Source organism: Orycteropus afer, unplaced genomic scaffold (assembly GCF_000298275.1).
Source record: "Orycteropus afer afer isolate SDZICR_OR568_19922 unplaced genomic scaffold, OryAfe1.0 scaffold00504, whole genome shotgun sequence".
Taxonomy (NCBI): Eukaryota; Metazoa; Chordata; class Mammalia; order Tubulidentata; family Orycteropodidae; genus Orycteropus; species Orycteropus afer.
This window is the reverse complement of record NW_006922091.1, coordinates 1,956,632-1,982,288: the sequence shown is the minus strand read 5'-3', so window position 1 is coordinate 1,982,288 and position 25,657 is coordinate 1,956,632. Positions and strand designations below refer to the sequence as shown.

The following is a 25,657-nucleotide window of genomic DNA, read 5'->3' as shown; positions in this document are numbered from 1 at the left end:
ATGTGCACAATACAAAACATTTCACGGTCAGATCTTTCCTGATAAGCTTTATCTATCCTCTGCTCCAAAGAAGAGAGATTTTCATAAACATTAGCTGGTTACTATAGGGGTCTGCATAGATATAACCTGCAGCTAGTACCTCAATATTTTGCTTGCTGCATTGGATCCACTGCTAACGCATAACTTTAGCGGTGTCACTTAACTGGCCCAAACCATAGCTCCTTCATTTGTAAAGTGCAGAGGCCAATCTCATGTTGCCTCTCACTCTCTGGTGATTGTGGTTTGTAAGAGTATCACTCTGTGACTACTTGAGAAATAAAGGCAGATCAATTATCAGCATCACTTCAAGAGCAAAATTTTCAAATATGTCAAAACAGTAAGTGTTCTATAAACAGAAATGACAATAAATTTTGCAGTAAAGCTCCTTCACTCATTTTATAGAAGGAGATGGGCTTTGCTGGTATATACACATGGATAAACACTGCCAACAGGATAATGGGGGAGAAAACTGGATAGCCTTGATAGGATATAATGAAATGCAACATTGATGTACTCATCAAATCATGTGGTACAAAGTTATTAAATTTTAAGATAGTTTTATAAATAACATAAAAATATTTGGTGGTATAGGGCAAGGATTTTTGTAAATACACGTTGACGATATCATAAATCCAAAGAAATTTCCAAAACTATACACATAATAAAGTACAGGCAAAAGCACATTTAAAGCATAGTAGTCTACTGCAAAGATAACATAAAATATCCTGTGCACAGACATTAGGTATAACAACATATTTAAAATAACATAAAGATAAATGGAACTTATTGAGATTATTAATTGGCTCTATGTAATTTAGTAAATTGATGTCTGTGGACTTAAAAAGCTAATAGAAATTAGAATCAATAAGGCCATTATTTGCTAAATAAGATTAGGAAAAAAGCCCACATTAAAATCAAAAGCAATCACTTCTATGTTTCATACACATACACACTCTCCCCTTTCCTCCCTCACCAATTCCAAATATCTGGTATAAAACATCTTGTACGCAATGATATGAGTGCTGAAAAAAAGTACAATTCATTTCTTTATAATATTTCTTTAGAAATATTTTCAGAAACAAATTAAGGTACTTGATTTCTCTCTCAGTACATTTTTGAGAACTCTCATTTTAGTATTTAGCTGCTCAAAGGTTACCAAGAGCAAGGTTTCAGCAGCGATATTTCCAGTCTTCTCAGACAGAAAAGAAGAAGACATGATGGCAAATTATCAAAAATAAATAAATAAATAAATAGAAGTGTTTCTAGAAGTCTTGGGCCATTATATGAAAAGTAGGAGAAATCTCTTTTCTCCATCTAACTACAGAATGGCTGATTGCTTTTTCTTGAATAAATGATATGCCTGTCACATCTAAAGGACACGGCAGCAAAATTATATATTTCACATCAGAATACATAGACAGTTGTCATCTAGACTTCATTTTGGTTGGCTATTTTTCCATCCTCTTCTGTGGTTGTATTATTCACTCTTATTGGTTAAACCTGTTTTCTTCATACATTGGTCCAATCTTGGTAGATTATTAGGCAATATCCAAATCAAATCCCAAACCTTAACAACAGATACTGAATTATTACGAATAGTATGGAACAGTTAATCTCCTGTATGTCTTCTCTTTCTGTCTTCACCTAAACTTTACTTTGGTGTCTCCAGAAGCTTTTCCCAAACACAAGCTTAGATAATATATTAATTTTATACATTCTTGTTGGTGTTTTTTGATGATCTCACTGAGCCATCTTGTATATTTGTAAATTTTTCATTTAATCCATGGATTTTCTTACGAAACAAAAGCTCTTCTCTTCAGTCTTTGGAAGCAGAGAATTAAATCACACAATGAGATCACACAGCAGCTATAAGAAGTTGGAGTCACACTTTGGGAAACCTATGGGGAAAACTTCAGAGGAATTTCAATTAACAACAAACTTCAAATCCCAGCAGTATGCCAGGAGGAAAAATACATCTCAAATCTCTGTTTCTTTCTTTTTTTTTTAAAAAAAAGGTCACTGTGGTGAAGTGGCAGAAATAATGAAAGCAGATTCAAAGGTTTGATCAGAGAGGACTCTCTGATTGGATCCTACAGGAAGACCACCCAAAACAATGTAGCAAGAAGGCTAAAGTCCTAGTACATACACATCCATCTTTCCCTGCTGTAAAACTAAGCCTAACAGAGTCAGCATAATTGTTGCCACATCAGCTTACTTTCTTCTTACAGCAAGCAGTGGTTAAGCCAAATTTTCTACTACTTCTCCTTTACTAAATGAATTGAGTTTTAATTAGTAGGAAGCAAATTTTACAGTACTGGATAAAAAAAAAGTTAAGGATAAAGCCATATTCCAAAGGTATATACAAATGAATTGAAATTATTTTCAGTCTTAAATTATCCACAGTAACAGGATTTCTTGGTACTAGAAAGAATACCAATAGTTATATGTGTTACTCTTTTTTTTTTTTAATGAAAGTATAAACCCTGAAAACTGTAATTGCTGAGATGAAATTATCAAATGACAACAGTATCTGAATCCATAAGTATCCACTTTTTAGAAAGTGATTTTTTTACAACTATCATCCAAGTCGATCATGAGCAAATAGTAAATGTAATTTTCATTTGCAACTTAGTTTTTGGTCTTCTGCACAATAATATGGTAGTCTGGGGGAAAAAATGCCAAACAGAAAGATAGGGCCCCAGCCTTTATTGGCTTCAGGTTATAGTCCCAGTTAAAACTATGCTTTGATTTAAAATTAAAATCAATTAGGCAATGACTTCATATAGCAAGGTCTCTTAACTACCAACATTTCTATTGCCTCTTGGGCAACAGCACTAACTTTGGGATCTTGGTTCCATCACTTAATTTGTAAGCCTTAATATTTCTCAGGTAAAAACGTAGGGTTTAACTACATGATTGGGAGCTCTGGTAGTATAGTGCCTAAGGCACTTGACTGCTAACCAGAAGACTGGTGGTTCAAACCCACCAGCCACTCCTCGAAAGGAAGGTTGGGTAATCTACTTCTGTAATGATACTGCCTTGGCAACCCAAGGAGGGATCGCTATGAGTTGGGCCCAACTCGACAGCACATAACAATAACAACAACAACAAAACTACATGATCACTAAGGACTTTTTCAACTTTAATGACCTATATTTTTAAGGTATTTTTCATGCATTACCTCTTTTAATCACCAGGGTCATTTGTAGAAAATGAGAGGTAGAGAAGTTAAGTGATCTGTGGAAGATGAAATATGTAGAGAAATCCAAAGGGGGTTTAGAAACCTAATCTCCAGACTCTTGTGTTAGTGCCCGAGTGGCACATGATATATCCATGATTTGGATTTCAGTGAGTGCAGGACAACATGGGTACAGGTTTATATTTGCTGGATTTGTTATATGGGAAAATTATTTCACACCAATGAGCCTTGGCTTCCTTTCCGGTATAAGTGGAACATACCCTTGCACAACCATATAGTATTTAGAATATAATGAAGTCCTTATAGCTAAATTTTAACACAAAATTCAGTAATCAGGCAGTATACAGTCATGTTATTATGTAACAAAAATTTTACCAAGACTATCATATTCTCCACCTGTCAGTTACTACCTCTCATAGATGGAATACCTACCTAGTTACCCCATCTAGGTAGTATACCTAGTTCCTATAACTGACTCCTGACATGCCACACCCACGTTTCTCAGCAGCACAGGGATGTGAGGTCATATAGGACAATAAGTAGAGAACCAAGAGTCTCCTAAATATCTTTTACCATAGAACTTTCAGAAGCAGGAAACTGGCAAAGAACAGAGCCTGTCTGGGCTATTTCCTAGAGTCATTTTCCATAGCACAGAAACAAACAAAATTTTCTGCAATCAATTCTCAATATGAATATATGGTGCTAACTGCAACCCTTATTATTCTAATTATTAATAGTTAACGATTATTGATCTATTATTAGCCTCAATGTATCTCTACATGGTTCCCAAATTCTCTCTCTCTTACCTCTCTTCTAGTTTCACTAGACTCAAAAAGAGGAGATTAAGTTTTGTTTTGTTGGCAGGCTGAAAAAAACTTACACAATATATTTGTTATCAATGCTTTATTGTTGAAAACAAAATTGAAATCCTCTGGCACATAAAACAATTATTTCTACAAAAGGAAAGCCTACAAATCTTGATAATTTATACAAATAACAGTTTCTCAAAAAATAAAATTTTAATTTAGTAAACTTGTGTTGTGCTCTATATTTTTAGCACTGTCTGCAATAATCCACCATAAATCCCTGAGCGGAGACATTTTTGATCATGTTTTAATGCCCTCCCTACCCTCCCCCCTTGGTTGGTCAGTGACTAAGCATGGCCCTGTATAGAAAAAAAGTGTCAGGGACATTTAGTTATTAAAGATCCATGCATTTTATGACACAGCCCAATTATCATTTGTACTTGAGAACTGGATCAACATGGAGTGCCTCTACTGTGCAATCAGTGAACATATTAAGAACCAGTATTTGAAAGGAAGAACAATAAGAATTTAAGAAAAACATAGGTTAAGATCAAGAAGTCATCATAGGTCAATAACTATTTCAATAAATAAAAATGTTAGACATTGAATTATCTCTATATCCTTATATTAAATTCCTTTTTTTTTTCCAATCTTTGTAATTGCCAATGCAGTAGAAGATGAAAAATACACTTTAATCCACCATTTTGGTTTGACTGTGGATTGCTTGTTATTGTTAAGTATTCTGAAAACATAGTGATTTAGTTGTAATTTAGCTTTTGGTCCTTCAATGAAGTGTCTACAAAATAATAAACATATTTATGAGGACCTTCTTATTAATGCATTCAAAAAACTTTTCTCACTACATTTGCCCTTACCACAGGAACATTAATACTGTAAGAACACTACTTTAAATTGTTTAGCCCACTGTATTCAGATACTTAGCAAAACATGTAAATATGGAGAAAAGATATAATATATTTGCATGTCCTGCTTCTCTTCATTGGGGATGCTGATCATACATATGCGGAGTGTGAAAGGAAAAGAGAAAATGGTAACTTAAATTGCAAAGAAGTGGTTTAATGAATTAAGTTTTGTTTTGTTGTTTTGCTACTGTAGAATAATAAATAAATAAATACATAGGGTATGGTAAGGCTACTTTCTCTATGAAGAAGTTATCATGGACTGGTGATCTATAAAGTTAATTTTAGTAACAAAGTCGGATTATGACTCAAAATGTTTCAATAAATGTTCTTTTCTATTTCATTTATAGTCTTTTGCTCATAAAATAATCACTGAAGTGGTTACTAATAAGTAATAAAATAAATACCAAATTTCCTAGTGAATAATACTTTTCAAGTGGAAAAAACACTTGACAAAAAACCTAGAAACACATGGGCTAATTCTACACTCTACTGCAGCTTAAAATAAGTCATTTTTGACATTTTCTGGGAGAGGAACAAAATGAGAATAGGATAAAAAATAATGACTTGAGAACTTTCAGCACTGCTGTCTAGGTACATATTAAAAACCGATTAGCATCCCATACCAACTGTTTCCCAAATGAAAAATCACTGGCAACCCTCATTACACACTCCTTTTGCAAGACTTGATTTTTGAAACAGCAATATTGGGGATTCCCTTTTGTCTTAAAGCTGCTGTTTAGTTACTGGAAGTAGAGAATTTATAAACTTCCTTTGAGTGAATCCTTATGAAAGCATACAGATTCACCAAGAATGGTCTTTCTAAAAGGTCATTTTAGAAGCGTAACAGTTATGCTTGTGTTCCCAGGTGCCTGGGTGCCACAAGCAGTTTGCAATACTAAACTAAGGGTTGGAGGTTCAAATGCACACAGCAGTGGGTGGAAGAAATGCCTGGTGATCTACTTCCATAAAGACTACAACCACAAAAAAACCTATGGAGCAGTTGTACTCTGTAACACTTGGGGTTGCCATGAGTCAGGATTGACTCGACAGCAACAGAAAGAATAATAAAATGAATTTTGCTAGGCAGTTGAGGGAAACAGTGACTGTGAAATAAAAATGCCTGCCTAGTCCCTTTTGCAAACCCAATGTGATGTGTGGGTAGCCCTACTTTCCATATGCTGTTTTAGAACATGAAAATGAAATGATGTTCAAAAGAGAAAAGTGTGTGACATCCAAATAATAAAACATTATGTGCTCTAGTCAGGAAACAATTGCAGATTCTGACAGATCCTGACACAGTATTTTAAAAAGAGAAAAACGTTTTCTAAGCTTTAGAAATTGATAAGCAGGCTGTCCCAAAGAGGAAAGACAGCAGCATTAGGACAACCAGCCAGGTCACTGGGATTCATACTACTTTTCAATCACTCCCCCTTAACACTTGACCTTAACAGTTTACGGTAGCTGAAGGGACACTCTGATTTCCTCTCACAGTGTTTAAGGAGCAATATAATTTTGAAACTAGCTTTTCAAAACGAGCAAAATCTGTAACTTAGACTCTACCTCCTTTTTAAGAATGCCAAAGATCCTATCTTACTTAAGTGCTCTGATTTACAGTCTTATGGGTAACAACTATGTCTGTCAGAAGCTTTCCGATGTTCCCCTTTTTGGTGTTAACAGCTGTGCCAACAGCAAAATGGGTTGTCCCAGAAGTGGTGGCACCCTCAGTGACCTCAGCCTCTGGTCTTGGAGTCCAAACCGAGCTCTTGTCATAGCACTGCTGGGAAGTTCTGTTTGTAAATGAAGCCCGCTTTGAAAACTGGAGGAGGACATGATACTGCACCCCGTGTCAGGTCTTAGAAGTTTTTAGGCCTTGCTTTTCCATGATGTTCCACAGTTTGCGGAGATTGGACTGCGTGATGACATCATCTGGCTTGAGCTGCAGTGCCCGCAGGTAGTTGGCCTCAGCCTTCTGGAGTCTGCCATTGAGGTGCAGAATGGCTCCCAGGTTCATCAGAGCAGCTGGATACTGCAACAAGGGAAAGGAAGGAAAACTATTAAGAGGCCACTTCAAGCTTTCCTTCATGGAAGACCAAAATCTTCATCCACTTATGCAAGTGATTCCCTTATGGCTGCAGGCATTTTATGGAAGCAATTGAGCAATTTTTAAAAGTAGACAAAGATAACCAAGGAGACAAAAGTTTTCAACCAGCTGCTGTGTACTCTGTGTATTAAGAAGGCTAGGTGGACACAGAAATCACTTTTAATTATTTTTTCTTTAATGAGAAAGTAGAGGTTACACATGAATACCTAGTCATTTAGTCAGACTATACTTTTTTGAGAAAAAAGTTAAAAGTTATATAATTTCAGATGGAAAGAATTATTATAATTTTTTCCAACTTAATGCCAAGAAATAAAACATAAAGTTGACAAATGTATATCCACTCACTTTGTTTTCTCTCTTAAACTATCCCAGGCATTTAAATATGTACACACTGCAAAATTTTACTGATATTTTCAGAGGGGAAACAAAAACAACAACAAAATCTGAAGAATCCAAATGTAACCATTAAAATGCTTTCCAAAAAAAAAAAAAAAAAGCTAAATTACTCTGAATACTTACAGCAAGTATACTGAAGTTAAAACATATCAAAATAGATTAAATATGATTCAAAAAATATAATCTTTATAAGAAAAATTTTTATTGTTTGTTAAAATATAGTTAAGTAATTCTCAGTGTGAGAACTTTTAGTAATCAGTGATAATTACAGTACAAAACTATTACATGAAAAGCAAAAGTTAAGAAAAAAAAAAGTATGAGTTATATAACACAAGTTTAACACAAAGGTTTCCATCCCAAAATTCTTAACAGATTAGTTAACAACAAAAGTCTTCCCCAAAGCAAAAGATCTTGCTTTTGCTGCCTGGGAATAATGGCTTTTCTGCTCTTGTCCCTGGAACATTCTGGCTCTACACAAATGCTAATATTTTTGCAGTTACATCAGTGCATATTTCAAATACTGGATAAAATTTAAAATACTGATCTTACAATGATGCTTTTATTTTATAGATGATGTCAAGTATTAATTGTCCTTGCAGCTTTGTGAAAAAAGCTACAATATTTTTACTATTTAGTATTTCACAATGCATGTATTTCTCAGCTGAATTCATGTGACTCCATTATTTACTGTAAAAATAATTATTTTTGAACCAAAAACAATGCCAGGAGAAGGATAGAATAGCTCAGAATAAATCAATGGGGGAAAAATAATCAGTCTGGATTATAAGAAATCTGGGTTTTGTGTTTTTGCTTAACCACTATGACCTTGATGAGGTCTTCTAACATACATGGGATCCTACTCTTTCTTTGTAAACTGTTGAAATAACATCAACTTTTTGCAGCTTGATAGAAAAAGAAGATGAGTAAATAAACAAATAAATGAAGGACACTACTGCATGTACATAGTAGACACATCATAAAGGTCAAGTTCACTTTTCCTTGTTTCATTTTGCTCATGATCTAGCACATGCTTGTAATTTGGTGGCTGTAACCAGAAGGCTGGCGGTTCAAACCCACCAGCCATTCCTCGGAAGGAAGACTGGGCAATCTACTTCCATAGAGATACTGCCTTGGAAACCCGAGGAGAGGTTGCTATGATTGCGAAACAACTCAAAGGCAGTGAATTTGGTTTGGTGGTGGAGCAGTAGTTAAAGCATTGGGTTGTTAAACAAAACCTACCAGTTCAAACTGACCAGGTCTCCACAAGAGAAAGATGAGCAGTCAGTCTGCTTCTGTAAAGATTTATGCTTTGAAAACATTATGGGGGCATTTCTACTCTGTCTAATGGGGTTGCTGTGAGTTGGAATCAGCTTGATGGCAGGATTTGGTTTTGGTTTTTCATATAATCTTTATAATTTTTATTTTAATGGATGTATAATATGTCCCTGATGCATACCAAAATTTTCTTAAGCCTTCAATTACTGAGCATTATTTCCAAATTTTTCTACATCCCTCTCTTTTCCAAAAGTAATGTTGCTAATATAAGCTATTCCTGACCTTCCAAAACCTTTTGGTCAGGATGACTCCATACTTATCAAGAAAAATGCAGATGGTCAATTTCTAATTTTACAAACCAACCCCCCAAAAACTACTTTATACTAAATTATATGTGCAGTTAATAACTACACTGGAAAATGAAAAATAACACCACCTACTTTGTCTTCCTAAAATCATTTTGTTATCTTATCACCCATTATTATCTATGAGTTCTTTGATGTCTGGAAAAATTTCTGAATGATGTTCCTCTCACAGTGCTTAGCACAACTATCAACAAACAGCTACTAAACTGATGGTGCAGTCTGTTCACCGCTTGAATTACTAGAAATGCTAAATAGACAAAATGTTCAAACTTCCTGCTATCCTGAGTGGGAAGAGAGGAAACAGGGAGGGAGAACCCCGGTTGGAGATCATTCCTTTCTAACCAGAAATAGAAGAGGCCTAGTGATGGAGCTGAGAGAAACCAGATGGCTCTGTGGGTAGTCAGTATTTCTTGAGTCATTTTATTATCAAAGTATCTGTACCTAACTATAACTGCAACTCAAGAGGATTATGAAAAACACTCAAAGATTATGAAGTCAAGCTGCTCAGGTTCATATGCTAGTTCCACCACAGGGTCATGCGTACTTGTATACATAGGGTTAGTGCGCAACACCTTAGTTTCTTCTATCAATGGATGATAACAATATTTGCTTCATAGGCTTCCTGAAAAGATTATGTGAGAATACAAACATCATTGTCTTATTACTCTTCTCTTTCTTCCTTCTCATCCCTTCAGAAAGACAAAAGCAGATTCTGCCTGATGGTCTGCCCAAAGTTCCTAAAAGACCACTGCATCCAAAAGCTGAGGAACTGTGAACTGGCTCTATCTTTATCAGCTTTGTAGCTTTTCTTAGATTAAACCTGTAAGAGATCCATGTGAAAACTCATAGTCAGGTACAGCAAGCCACATAAATACATTTTACTTTTATTACTAAATTGCAGCCCTAGGTTCTTCTGTATTTGGAAGGCTTCAAGATCACCCTTCTGACATTAAACAATGAAAAATAATTTTAATATTATTTTAAGAAAACACAATTGAGAAGTTAAATACACTATCAGAAATGAGTTATGACTAATTAAAATGGTGTTTCTGAATGAAGTTAATTTTGCATTATCTATGCTAGTGTGTTACTCACTAAACAGAAGTAATCAAAAAGTGACATTAGAGTTAGTGTGTAGCAGATTTCATGGAAGCTCACGTATACTCATTGTTTCCCCTAAAGAGTAAAAATCTATATAAATTGGAAATATGCATATTTAAGTACATCATTCAATATTTTTAAGTAACTATAGAATTCTATGCTTATTCTTTACAGATTTTAATGTAAAATGTGTATTTTAATAGCATAAAAAAGTTTTTTTCCTTAAAAATTCTACACAGGCAATAATGTTTAATCACATAGGGTCTTGAGTGAATGGAAATTGATGAAATTTACATACAAGTATGCTAAAATGTGACACCACTAACTAAATATATAATGAAGAACTGATTATCCAACCTCATCAAGTTGCACATGAATGAACGCAAATGCATGGGACCTTCAATTTGAGGGGATTATTTTAGAGATTGCTTTTGACCTTCCTTTTCCACTTTGCTCCCACTAAGTCAATCTGTATGCCATTCTCACCAGGGCATCCCCAGCAATGTTCTTTAAATTTCATTTACTCTCTCAATGTCTTCAATCACTACTCTATTTCAGGTCTATTCACTTGACACCTAGCCACTTAAACTGAATCTACCACTCACCAAATATTCACTAAGTCATTTCTATTTGTTCGTCTGGTGAAGAAGATTGACACAGTGTTTGCCCTGGTAAGGCATATAATCTAGTAGAGAAGGCAGATAAAAAGCAAGTTAGGAAACAAGTCCATAAATAATTTCCACCTGTAATTCTATATAAGAAACAAATAGGAAGTGAAATTAGAAAGAATAAAGTTATTAGGGTAGATCTCTCTGAGGAATTAACATTTAAGCTGAATATCTCCTCTATTTCTTTGCATCTGGTCAATTTTTTTTTTTTTAATTGTACTATAGGTGCAAGCTTACAGAGCAGCTTGTTTTACATTCAACATTATATGTACATTTAGTTTCACTCGCCATTTACCATTCCCAACCCTAACCCAGTCTCCTCCCCTCCCTGCCCAGGAATCCTCCCTCCGTGCCCCTCGTAGTTACACACTACTGTGTGTCCTGCCTTTCCTCCATGTGAATGTTGCCCCTCTGGTGTCCCACGGTCTATTGCTCCAAGGGATGCATCTCCATAGAGTATGTGGGAGCATCACCCTGGGTTGAGTGGTCTACATGTATATCTTGTTTACTATTGGGCTGAGAGCCAGCCCCTGGGAGTAGGTGTTTTTCCAGACCCAGAATGTATCCCAGGGCCATAGTATTGGGGTCTCACCAGACTCCATCTGACCAGTAATTCTGGTCATTATTGACTTTTTGGATTTTGTTCCATGTTTTTCTTCCCACTCTATGCAGGATCTCCATATTTGATCCATTCCTGAGTGGTTGGCACTGGTTGCCAGGCACTATCTAGTTCTTCTGGTCTCAAGGGCCATTGTGTCCTAGGGTTGATTGCTTCCAAATGCCCTTGTTTTTTTGCACTCTTCTTCGCTCTGACAATAGGAGACCATTAGCTGCATCTTAGATAGTTGTTTGAAAGCTTTTAAGACCCTAGTCACTACTCATCAATGTAGGATGAGGAACAAAACTTTTGTGTATTTTGTTGTGCCAATTGAGTCTGGTGTCCCCCAATACTATGGTCCTGAGTTGGTAGATCTCTTGGATCTCTCTCCCACCATGTCTGGCTGTCTGTGAGGGATTACTCTATGTCTGTCTTCTTTTGTTTCTGTAAGGATTGAGGGTATTTTGTATCACTGGCATCTGTGCAAGATTAGCCTCTGCTGAATCTATCCTTAGTCTAGAGTATACTGCTATTCACTCATCCCCATCTGATCTCTTCAGATGTTGACGTGTTTATGTGTAGCCTAATGTTTGGTGTTAATGGTAATGCAGTATGGTGGATACACTGGTTGGTATTAGCATCTGTCGTCTATATCTTACGTGCACAATTTGGTGTCCTCCCTGATATCATCATGGTGGTCACAGATTCCTTCTATACCATCCCTCCCCTCAACCACGTCAGCATGTGGCCCCCAAGTAGCCTGAAATTAATCCTCTCCCTTCCCTCCCCACCCTGGTAATCTACAAAGTGAGTTCCCTTTCTCAAGCAAACCCTTCTTTGTCTTTTTAGAGTAATCAGTATTTGTCCTTCTGTGACTGACTTATTTCACTCAACATAATGTCCTCCAGGCTCATCCACATTGTAAGGTGATTTGCTTATCCTTTATTCTTCTTTAATGTAGCATAGTATTCCACTGTGTGAATGTACCATAATTTGGTTATCCATTCGTCCACTGATGGACATTTAGGTTGTTTCCATCTCTTTGCTATAGTAAACTATGCTGTGATGAACATAGGTGTATATATGTCTGTTCGTGTGCTGCCTCTCACCTCTTTAGGATATATTCTTAGTAATGCAATTGCTGGGTCAAATGGTATTTCTATTTTCAGTTTTTTAAGGAAATGCCGTACCGTTTGCCACAATGGTTGTACCATTGTACAGTCCTGCCAGCAGTGTACAAGAGCTCCAGTCTCTCCATAACCTTGCCAGTATTTGTTATTTTCTGTCCTGTTGAACTTTGCTATTATTGGTGGGGTGAGATGATATCTCACAATTGTTTTGATTTGCATCTCTCTAGCTCTGATAGCATAGTGCCTAAGGCTCTTGACCAGAAAGCTGGCGGTTCAAACCCACCAGAGACTCCTCAAAAGGAAGGTTGGGCAATCTACTTCTGTAGTGATACCGCCTCAGAAACCCAAGGAGGGGTCACTATGAGTTGGGTCTGACTTGACGGCACATAACAATGTTGATGACTAAAGATCGCAAGCAATTCCTCATGTGCTTGTTGGCCACCAGCATATCGTCTTTAGTGAAGTGTCTGTTCAAGTCTTTTGCCCATTTTGAATTCGGTTGTTTTTTTGGTGAGTTGTTGAAGTTTCCCATAGATTTTGGAGATAAGTCCTTTGTCAAAAATGTTATAGGCAAGTATTTTCGCCCAATCCGTAGGTTGTCTTTTACCCTTTTGACAAAGTCTTTCAATGCACATAAGAATTTAATTTTTAAAAGGTCCCAGTCATCTAGCTTCTCTTCTACCTCCGGTGCATTCTGGGTTATGTTTGACAGTCCATTTATGCCGTGAATTAGGGCTGCATCTGGTCAATTTTAAACATAGTCACAGGATTATGCTCAACCAACTACTCAAAAATCCACTGTATCATTTTGTCATTTATGGAGACACAATCTACTTCATAACCTAGAAATCCAAGGAGTCCTTCACCCTCATAGCTTTTGATCTCATCATTCATTACTCTTTCCTAAAGTCTCTCCAATTTGCCAAAGTTCCTTAATTGCCTTGAACTCTCTGTTTTTTCATATTTAACTAAACCTTGGCTTTGTGCATATTTAACTTCATCTTATTCCCCCTATTTCCTATTCTGTTCCTCTTATTCTGTGTGCTTTCCTAATCATTTCTACCAATCCTTGTCTATTACTTTCATCAGAGGCTGGTTTGTATCACCCACTATAAACATTTAACAGAGTGTAGATCTCTTGTTTCCCAGTTCTCTCATGAATAAACAAAGTATAAAGCTCTATGCATAGAAAATGAAGAGAAGAGAAGAGAAAGCATCAGTAGACAAGAAATTTCAATAAATACTTAGCAAATGGAGGACAAATGGAAAACTGGAACACCCTTAGCCGTATGGAGAAAGTTACAGCCTATAGAGCTTGTAGAGGAAATACCAAGGAGTAAGGAACCCTTAGACTCTGGAAAACCAGAGGGCTTCAGGTCTCAGAAAGAGCAATGGTGGCACAGTGCCTAACGAATTTGACTGTTAACCAGAAGGTTGGTGGTTCAAACCCACCAGCCATTCCATGGAAGGCAGATCAGGCAATCTACTTCTGTATAGATTTGCTTCCTTGGAAATCCAACAAGGGTTGCCATGAGTAGGAATTGACTTGATGGCAGTGAGTTTGTTTTTTGTTATTTTCAGGTTTTAGAGACACCACTCAAAATGGATAGCTGGGATGAACTCTGGTCAGAATGGGATGAAATTCTTCATATGAAAGGGTGAGTCCCCTTCTCTATCTTCTTGCACAGACTATCATCAGTTAGGTACTTCCCCAAGCAGCAGGCTGGAGAGTTATTCTGGAAAATTTTGAGGGCAAATTACTTTCAGTGATAATCCCAAACCAACTATCATACAGAAGTTGTAGACATAATAAATACAATTAGATGCCTGGGAAGACTCTGAAATTGGCCTCCTTGTATCCTCCATTTTTTCAAAAGCTATTAGAGAGGGAGCTTCCCAAAATGGAAAAGGAAAAAGAGAAAAGTATGGGATGTAGAAGGCAGTGGTCCAATTCACTATGGTGATGAACATCTGGGTAGTCAATCTGTAGTTAGAGAATTCCAGGATTGCAACTGTGAATGGAGCTAAAATGTAGACTATAAAAAAAAAGCCACTATCATGTAGATTCCTACTCATGGTGATTCCATGTGTGTCACCGTAAAGCTGTGTTCTGTAGTTTTCAACAGCTGAGTTTTCAGAAGTAGATTGCCAAGTGTTTCTTCTGATATCTCTAGGCAGATTCAAACCTCCAACCTTTCAATTATCACTTGAGCATGTAAACTGTTTGCACCACCCAGGGACTGCAATGGAGATTACAGATGTACCAAATGACACAGTAGAAACTCATTCATCAATGGCTAGCAATTCCATATACGGCCAATCAAACCCTCAGATTTGCCCTACACAGATGGTTTACTTAAAAGATCTGTGCAGACAAAGTGATTTTCCTTTAAGGATTTGATAGTCTGTTGTTGTTGTTATTTGCCATCGAGTCGGCCCCGACTCATAGCAACCCCTCCTTGGGTTTCCCAGGCAGTATCACTACGGAAGTAGGAATGCCTACATGTGCAAAAAAAGAGAAGTAAAATAGAGATATCAGGAACACTGCCTATAACATCTTGTAAGTAGGATCCCATATTTTAAATCTTAGTAGAAATATCACTATTTTACAAAGGTTTCATTTAACACAGTAGTTTGAGAAATATACTCTTTAGCAATTTTTCTCTTAACTTCAGATGATTAAACATCTAGCTATCTATAATTGATGAAACTACAAATAGAAGTTCAACTACACTTTTTAGCTATATGAAAAAGAGACAATAACAAACCTAAAAAGTGACATAACTATTTTGGGGTAAGTATTGAGTGGAAACTGGTGGTGGTAAATGAGCTAATTCTCCACCTACCTAGCAGAAAATCAATAGATAGATACTATCAAAAGGTGGCACATCAAGAATGGCAGAAAAATACATTAATTAAAGGTAGTCACTAGAAGAAATAAAAGAAAAAGAAGCTAAAATAATTGTATTTTAAACATTAAGAATAATGGCAAAGCATCATCGTTGGAATAATAATATTTCACTAGGTAAACCACTTTGAAAGTATCTGCAATTATTTTCACATATATAATTTCATGTGTTTATTTAAAAATGTACAATATAACTGGATATAGACTCTACTTTTTTTTCATATGGCTATTTTCTCTCTTCAAGGAGAAGAGTTGTGTCCAACTCTGTCATACTCCCCTTCCATAGCAGCAGATGGCTAGATAGCTTAGAAGAAAAATGTTGGACTGAATGCCTCTGGTCTTTCAGCCTTTCTACAGAACTGTACTTTGGAAAGCAACATGAGCATCACCTAGGAGCTTCACGGAAATTCAGCATTTTCGGCCCCACTTCCTGAATCAGAATCTGAATTTTAACAACCTCCTCAGGTGCTCCGTATGCTCTTTAAAATTTGAGGAGCACTGTGTTAGAGGTCATTTCCAGAACACGGATTATATAATTTCATAGCTTTTAAAGGGAATTTTCTTATATGCGGTTATAACATGTATAACAAAGTATTCAGACCAAATGCCTATCTTCCTGAAAAGTAGAATTCCTCTCTTGGCCATGCAATTATTTAAGTTAATAAATCCTCAAATGCAATTTTATTAAACCAAAAACAAACCAAACCCATTGCCACTGAGTTGATTCCAACTCATAACAACCCTATGGGGTAGAGTAGAACTCACCCATGGGTTTTTTCCAAGGCTGTAAAACTTTTTAGAAGCAGACTGCCTCATTTTTCTCCCCTGGAGTGGCTGGTGGGTTCGAATCACCCACCTTTTGGTTAGCACCATAATGCTTTAACTACTGCACTACCAGAGTGCCTTCGATTTTATTAAAGGATGCCATAAATGATTCAATGCTGTTACATAAAAAGAAAAGATATGAAAAACTTTATAATAACCAAATAAGAGGATGTGAAGACTTCTAAACAGACTTTAAGATTTAAATTGTATACCCAAACTGCAACAATTCTAGGTGACTGGCTGGCTGATTACATATTGTGTTTGCTCTCTGCTAGTTGTAACTACTCATGGGCTGGGGAATAGAAACCAAAGCACAACTGCTGATGTGCTCTCTTACACACATTGTCTTTTATTAAAGACATCTGATGAAATTTTCAGCATGTTAACAAAGGCAGTCAGCAGCTTTAGCCCAGTAATATGGGCCCTGTGGCTCTGTACAACAAATGACACCACCTCCTATTTCACAGACCAGAAAAGAGAACCAGACCTTTCTTGTTTCCTTGAAGAGGACAGATGCTTTACATCAAAAGGGCTAACTGGCAGCCATACTGAGGCTAGCAGATGACGTCTTTTTAAAATCTTTAGGAAACTCTGCCTTTATTGTATTTTACTGTGGTCTTTGGTTTATTTCTTCAGTGTGGAAGACATAGGCAACATTAAAATAATGGATGCATACTGTGGTAGGGTAGAGCAAAGGAAACATTATGCATGTCTGATTCCAGTATAAGGTCTTTGAAGTTCTCATGGAACCCTGCTGAGCTATCATGATATCTATAGTATATAGGACTGGATAACAAAAATAATTTTCTTGGATTTTGTCTATTATATTTTCTCTTAAACGAACATACAGATGAGAAGGAGTAGAAACCATATGGGAGTTAGGGTTGGGGACTCATACTTCTACTAGGTAATGCCCAATAAAACAAAAAGAGCCTGGTTGAGATGTTCTGATTAGGCAGGAGTTGGAAATCCACACAGTAGGTGGGCTCTCTCTAATTCATATTATCCCATTAGTACTTATTCCCTCTTGCCTTTTATAAATAACAAACTATTCCCAATTATTCATAACCAAATTATGAATAATTTTTAGGATAATCAGTGGGAACAAAAACTATGTAAAAGATGGAGAGCTGGCAGAACAATATTCTAATTTTATAAATACATTTATTTCTATTCAAAGAATATACTTATGTTGCTGAAATTATCCACACAGTTAGATATTTATTATTTTATGAACTAAACAGCTTTAAGAAAGAATGTCTGAAGCTAGCCTTCTTACAAAGCCATTACTCAGTTAGCATACTACATACTGTTCGGGTTTTTAAGACAACCACCTTTAACTTTCCTTCTAAGTATAATTTGCAAACTTAAATAAGTTTACAAAATCTAAAATTTTTAATGGATTTCCACTTTTTTCAAAGTAGTTACCAAATAACTTAATGAAGGGTGACTACTGCCATTCAACTGTATTCAGTTGAAATTGTTTACCCAGTTGAATTTACTGGAGCAGTGACTGCACCATGCTGCTTATAAATTAATGGTATGCACTTTTGAAAAATATACTGATGTAAAAGAGCATTTATGCACCATTATAAAGATCTGCTTTTTCATGCTTTCTTCATGGCATATACTTAAAAAATACTGAATTAAACTTCTAAGATTACCTGTTGTTGTTGTTGCTGTTATGTGCCGTCAAGTCTGACCTGACTCATAGCGACCCCTCCTTGGGTTGCTGAGGCAATATCACTATGGAAGTTGATTGCCCAACCTTCCTTCCGAGGAGTGGCTGGTGGGTTTGAACTGCCAGCCTACTGGTTAGCAGTCAAGTGCCTTAGGCACTATGCTACCAGAGCTCCAAAGGTTACCTGTTAGTCTTATGCAAATAATGCAACACATACTGAGACAAAGTGAGATATCTTATCAGCTACAAAAATCACTACTCCTTCTTTGTCCCATTGACATGCTTAATGGTAAGATGTCACAATAGAAACCTGAATAAATTATCCATGATTTCTTGCTCATAAGCATACACACACATACACACACACACACACACTGACACACTTACATTCAGTTTTTAAGTCTTGGTAAAATTACCCCAAAATCTCACTAAATCTCTCTTCTTCTCTCTAATTATACCCATCCCATTCTTTCCACTCAGTTTTGCCTTAATCATCTTTGCTTGGATATGGTAAATAAAATGATTTTAAAAGAAAACATAATGAATTAATGGATAGTTGAGTGGACTGATGCATGAAATGTTAAAATGAATGAATTAACACATGGTTAAAGCCATAGGCAGGTTTTTAAAATTATAAACATCTGAAGGCATAGAAACATTTTGGAGACTATGATAAACACTGTGTGCCTACCCAACCAATAAAACCTTATAAATACAATTGAAGCCTCCAGGTATCCCTCACTTTCCTATTTCTGAATCCACTTCCCAAGATAACCACTACCCTCAAATCGGTATTTTTCATTCCAGTACATGTTTTAAACTTTTATGTTTTGTGTGTCCAAGACAAATGTACACTATTATTTTATAACTTTCTTATCCTATAAGCACCTACCAGAGCTTGATTTTTTTGCTCAATATTTTCATTTTTCAAATGTATCCAATTTGATACACGTATGCTCAGTTCCTTCATTTTAACTTCAGTGGATGACTATTTCTCCATTATCTTAATAACAGACATGTAGACTCTTTAAAAGACTGCTGCTGTAATTATTCTTATGCATACCTATACCTGTATGTACTTATGTGAGACTTTCTTGGAGTAGAATTGCTGGATCAGAGGGTATCTTCAACTCTTCAAATTGTTTATATAAAACTGCATTGTTGTTGTTGTTGTTGTTTACCACTGAGTCGGCCCCGACTCATAGCGACCCCTCCTTGGGTTTCCAAGGCAGTATCACTACGGAAGTAGGAATGCCCAACCTTCCTTCCGAGGAGTGGCTGGTGGGTTTGAACTGCCAGCCTTCTGGCTAGCAGTCAAGTGCCTTAGCCACTATGCTACCAGAGCATCAATATATAACAAACCAAAAACCAAAGTTGGACCCGACTCACAGTGACCCCTCCTTGCGTTTCTGAGGTGGTATCTCTACTGAAGTAGATTGTCCAATCTTCCTTGTGAGGAATGGCTGCTGGGTTTGAACCACTAGCCTTCTGGTTAGCAGTCAAATGCCTTAGATACTACATCACCAGAGCTCCCAATATGTGACAGGGGTCCCTTTATTCCATTAATAGCACTTGGTATTGTCTGGTTTTTACATTTTAGCTGAATTAAAAGATATAAAATTGTATGCTATTCAATGCTTAATTTCTTTTACCTGATTACTAGGAAGATTAGTGAGATGAGTTTATTAGCTTTTTGAAGAGTTAATAACATTTTCCTAAGTTTTTTAGCTACTTACATTTTTTCTTTTGGGGCTCCACCTGTTCTTAACATTTGGACAGAGTAAATTTTTTAAGTGTTGTCACCTAGATGGTGATATTTGATAAGTAATACCACAGAGCCTCAACTCTCTCAAAATACCCCCTAAGAGAAATGTATCACAGTATCAAAGGACAATCACAGTATCAAAAAAGAAAAATCTGATATATACAAAAGAAAGTATCCTTGATATAAGTCCAGTTCCAATGGAATTGAGAAGGGGATGTCATAAATGTGGCAGCCAGAGTGTGGGCTGTAGAGAAGGACAATACAAACCACCTGGATGTTTCACAGTAGCTTATAGGAAGCCCTGGCCTACTGTATGTGAGAATAGGATGGCAGCTCCTAGCCAGCAAGGATGCAGGAAAAACTGAATGGCTTATTTTTATGCCTTTATGTAGATCTTTTCCTCTGGCATTCTTAATTTCTTTCCTCAAGGACAACAAGAAAATAATTTAGGGTGAACAGTAGTGTTCCTATTTTATCTCTCTTTCCCACTCTCCATTTCTACTGGCACCACCTGAGTTTACCACCTCCACACATTCCTAACCTCTATCAGACTCCTATTGTTCTCCCCCACTTTAAATTTCTTCTTTCTTCCAATTTATCCTTCAGCTGGCCATTTCTCTCTCTAAAACACAGATCTGATCATGGAGACCTTGGCAGGTGCAAATGGTTAAGCAATAGACTACTAACCATAAGGCCAGCTGTTGAGACCCACCAGAGATGCCTTGGATGTAAGTTCTGATGAACTGTTCCCAAAAGGTCACAGCTTCAGATACCCTATGAAGTGAAGTTCTAGTCTGCACACGTGGGGTCACCATGAGTTGGAATCGACCTGAAGGCAAAACAACACTTTTGGATGGGTCAAGAGCATGCCTATAGAAAAGAATGCAGACTCTTCACACTGGTATTAAGAAGCCATTTATAACCTGGCATCCAAAATAATCCCTCAGTGCACATTCTGCCTGAGCCACATAAAACTTCCGAATATTTTTACCATGTGCTCCTTTGAGCATGCATTCCTTATCACATACTGCTCTTCTGACCTTAGAGCCCTTCTTCATTCTCCTTGTGACAAACTTCTGCTTATTCTTTAAACAAAGAGTTGAACAATCTCTTATTTAATTATGCTCCCATAGTTCTCTCTACATGTATTAATTATAACACTTCCCACAGGGAAGTATAGCTAGTTGTTTGCTTGTCTTCTTTGCTAGATTGTGAGATAGACAGCAAATGTATTTTAATTGTCTTTACATTGCTGGTGCCAGGCTCAGGCATATGAATGAAGTGCCCAAAAAATGATTGCTGAAAGAAAATAAATTTGCCTGGTTGAGCAGAAACAGCTGATCTCGGAGAGGTAAATTCTAGCCCAAAAGCAATGGAATTTAACATTTATTGAACACTTAATATATGCCAGAGGAGCTCCTTTGGTACAGTGGTTAAAACATTTGGCTGCTAACCAACAGATCAGCGTTCAAACCCATAAACTGCTCTGTGGGAGAACGATGAGGCAGTCTGCTTCTGTAAATATTCACAGCTTTGCAAATCCTATGGGGCAATTTTACTCTGTCCTATAGGTGTAGGGCCTAAAGCATTTGACTGCTAACCAGAAGGCTGGCGGTTCAAATTCACCAGCCACTCCTCGCAAGGAAGGGTTGGCAATCTACTTCCATGGTGATATCATCTCAGAAACCCAAGGAGGGGTCGCTATGAGTTGGATCTGACTCGATGGCAGTGAGTTTGGTTTTTTGGTTTTTGATAGGACTTCTATGAGTTGGAATTGACTCAGTGGCAGTGGGTTTTTGGAATATGTGCCAGAGTCTCTGATAGACACTCTGCATAAGTCGTGAAAAAATACAGTACGTTCATTAGTCTATATGGGGCTTTAACTTTCATTGCTCTTGTCTCTTAAGAAACTTTTAGTGAGAATACATTATTTCATTTCTGCCTCACAAACCTATGAGGCAGGTGAAACTGTTACCCATACATGGTTCTAAGCAGTATAGCAGATGACACAGATGAAGTATACATTCCTTTCACAGCTTATAGTCCAGTGCATAAACATAAATTATTTTACTACAAAGAGGAAGCAGGATTGTTTACAAGAGAGATACTAAAATTGAGCAATGGGTAAGAGGTGAGGTTACATACTTATGGGTGTGAGGCTATTAGATAAGATGAATTACCCAGTTGCTTCAATCCTTTCATATTTCCATAACGACAACGGTACAGGAAGTTTTGAAATTGGTGGGTAAAATAAAAATCAATTTGCTTCTTTAAAGAATTTTTAGTTGACTGCTAAGAGCTGGATGAGGGAAGAACGGCCCAAATACAGAAGAATCTGATTTTCAATTAGTTTGGAGACTGAGACTATCAATAGTGATGTTTACAATTTTAACACTTCTGGGACTAAACCAAAATGGAAAAAAAACAAAACAAAAATCTTATTAAAAATGGAACATTAATATAATAAACTAAGGAATCTTATACAAAATTCTATGATGAAACATAGAGTTGTGAGTTATCACAAGCAAATCAATCCTTTCAATTAAAAAAATAACAATTTTTTAAAATCACATTTTTACTCCAGTCATATTTTGAATAAAGCAGCTTTGCAAAAGAGTACCAAATTGTATGCATGGCATGGGAAAACAACACAAAAAAAATCTGGCAACTGCAAAGCAAATATTGACAGATAATAGAAATGATTCATTTTGATTCTCAGTTTCAACAAAGGATTTGTGTTTTTGAAACGGTTTTGAATAAAACAAAGCAGATATAGGTGACAAGCAAGATACCATGCTGTATTAAGAGAGTCATTTCAATTTGTCAGTGACATATTTTATCCTATGTATTCAATCCATACCTCCTACATCTGCCCCATCCCTGAGGGTATTACAAGAATGTTCATTTAACTTTTACGATGGGTGTGATTGCCACAATGTGGAGTGCTATTCATTTCTGCGGCAATCAAAATGCCAACAGCTGTGGCCTGGAGGACAGCACATGATGCTTATAGCAATATCATTTCAAAGGTGGTGGTTATTTCTAACTGACTTTAGGTACATCTACTAAATTAAGAATATGACCTCAGAATTTACTCTTCACTGAAGAAGATACTCCTATTTCAAAACTGGGTTTCTAGATTCCTTTAATTTCACAGGAACTGTTCTCTGATAACCCAAATGGTAATTCTACGTCCCAGGCCACCTAAGTTTCACTCAGAGCTTTCACAGAATGCCATCAGTACACCATCCTGATTTGTGGTAAGCATGCAGCTCATCACTTGAAGTGAAAGTACTAAATAAAAGCTCTACTTAGATGAGAAAATGCCTGGTGGCTCTAAGTACAAGCAGACTAGAAAAGGAATGAAACTAAGAATTTTTAAAAAGTTGAAAGCATCTGAGGGAAGAAAATCAGAAAAGAGGATGCTTGACAGGTAAACATCACCTGTATCTCTAAACACCTAGATTCAGTCATCTGACCTGAGCACTAGAGATCCCCAAATCACTGACATCAAGGCCACTGCATCTCATAGTGACCCTGTAAGACAAAACAGAATTGTCCCATAGGGTTTCCAAGGCTGTAAATCTTTACAGAAACTGACTGCTTCATCTTTCTCCCATGGAGTTGCTGGTGGTTCGAACCACCCACCTTTTGGTTAGCAGCTGAATGCTTTAACCACTGCACCACTGGAGCTCCTCAACTACTCCAGGTAGCTGCTGCAAAATCTTACAGCATCTTCTTTTCCTTTTCCTTGGACCATATTCCTTGCCTGTTTCTATTTCAAATGTTTGAGCAACATAATTCATTTTACACTTCATTCATTTCTATTTAGCATGAAGAGATGGGTTGGTCATGTGTATATTTTCTCAATGATAATCATATTACACACAGGATTTCCAGCTGGACAGGCCAATCAAGCATGCACGTGTGAAGAGTGAGTTTGAATATATGTAATAAAATGATGGTTCTTTCCTGGGAGTTGAAACGTCAGTGGAATAATCATGTTTCTTAAGATGTATTTCAGAAGTATGTTGGAAATTGAGATGTGGGCTGATGATATTTAAGAACCCAATTTTTATGGAAACTAGCAGCAGAGATCCAACTTCTTTTCTGAGGGGGGCTCTGGCCCTTTTGCTATGCTTATTAATCGTCTGGTCACAAACAAATAACAAAACATGATAGCAAGAGATGGAGACCCACCATATTTACATACTCAAAGACTCAACAGTTGCCCCACAGACACAGCCATCAAATTGAGGAGAATTTCTTTACCCTATGTATATTTCTCTAATTGACTTCTATGTTTGCCACTCAATGTTTTTCTTTGATCTGATGCGAATCAAATGAGAGATACTTAGCTTTTGAAATGTGAAAATGACAGATTTGTTCTTTTTTTTTTTTTTCCTTTTATTGTGATTTGGGTGAAAATTTACATAGCAAATACACTTTCCATACAGCAGTTCACATAGACGTTGTCTCATGACATTGACCACAATTTACCACAATGCAACATCTCCCTCCTACTTCCTCCCAATAGTTACCTCTTCCCTGTGTCCATCCCTCCATGCACTCCTATCCCCTGAGCTGCCTCCCTGTGCATAAGCAGCCCTTCTTTCTCCCATGCTTGTCCTCTCCAAGGAGTGTATCTACCTCAGGTAAATATTCAGCTCATATGCCTGTTTGTTGTTTGGCTGGAAGCCACAGGTGTGCGTTCAATTCCAGATCTGAAGGGCAACTAGGGGCCACAGTCTCAGTGGTTCCACCAGGCTCTATCAGGCCAGCAAACCTGGTTGCTCCCCTCTTTTTGTTTTCCAAATGATTTTGAGTTTTGTTCCACATTGTTCTCCCTGTCTATCCAGGATCTCCTACATAGATCCTCTTCCAAGTGGTTGACCGTAGTAGCGAGGTACCATCTAGTTCTTCTGGTCTCATAGTTGTATAGGCTGCAGATGGGATGGTGTGCCAGTTGCTAGGACTAATTGTTTCCATGAATTTTTTGTTTTCTTCATTCTTCTTGGCTCTGGATGAGGAGTGACCCATCACTGCATCTAGATGGAAGCTTGCAAGCTTTTAAGATCCCAGTCGCTATGCGCTACAGTAGGAGATGGAACAATGTTTTGTGTAGTATGTTATGCCAATTGAGCTTGATGTCCTCTGAGACTATGGTCCCAAGCCCACAGTTTCAACTACTCAGTCCCTCTGGGTAGCTTGCTGTGACCAAGCAGTGACTACAACCTTGCCCCTTGTCAGCTCCATTATACACCTGGGAATTCAGCTCATACATATAAAGTTATAGGACCACTGTCTGCCAACCCTATACATGTTCCTGGGTGCACTCCCCACTTCATAGACACACCTAATAGTTCAGCCTGTCCACCTATCTATCCACCTATATATTCGTGTTTGCCTTCACTGACCACGCCGTACTATATGTGCAAAAGGGTTCATATTTGTTGTCTGTACTTCGCACATACCTTTCTATGTCTTTCTCTTCCTCAATGCTACTATATTGATCACTCACATTTGGTACATTTTCCTTTTCTTCACCCCAAATCAAAACTTATCTGTATCTATCTAACAGTATTCCCTCCCACCTCTGGTAACCAACAAAGAAAATGTCCTTCCATAGATAAGTATTTCCTTGAGTTTTACAATAACGGACTAATACAGTATTTGTCCTTTTGTGATTGACTTATTTCACTCAGCATAATGTCCTCCAAGTTCATCCATGTTAGGCTGTGTTTTGCAGATTCTACATTATTCTTTAGGGTTGCATAGCATTCCATTGTGTGTATGTACCACAGTTTGGATATCCATTCCTCAGTTGATGGACACCTAGGTTGTTTCCATCTTTTGGCTATTGTAAATAGTGCTGCA

The 25,657-nt window shown here is 37.1% G+C and overlaps 1 protein-coding gene across 1 annotated transcript in view; it reads right to left on the bottom strand.

Moving 5' to 3' along the window:
* Window positions 1-6,813: 6,813 nt before the first annotated feature.
* Window positions 6,814-25,657, bottom strand: part of TMTC2 (transmembrane O-mannosyltransferase targeting cadherins 2) — a 661,377-nt gene continuing 642,533 nt past the window's right edge. The window contains exon 12 of the mRNA XM_007955475.2: window positions 6,814-6,993. Within this exon, the coding sequence (XP_007953666.1) occupies window positions 6,814-6,993 (180 nt within the window). The remainder of the gene's footprint in view (window positions 6,994-25,657) is intronic.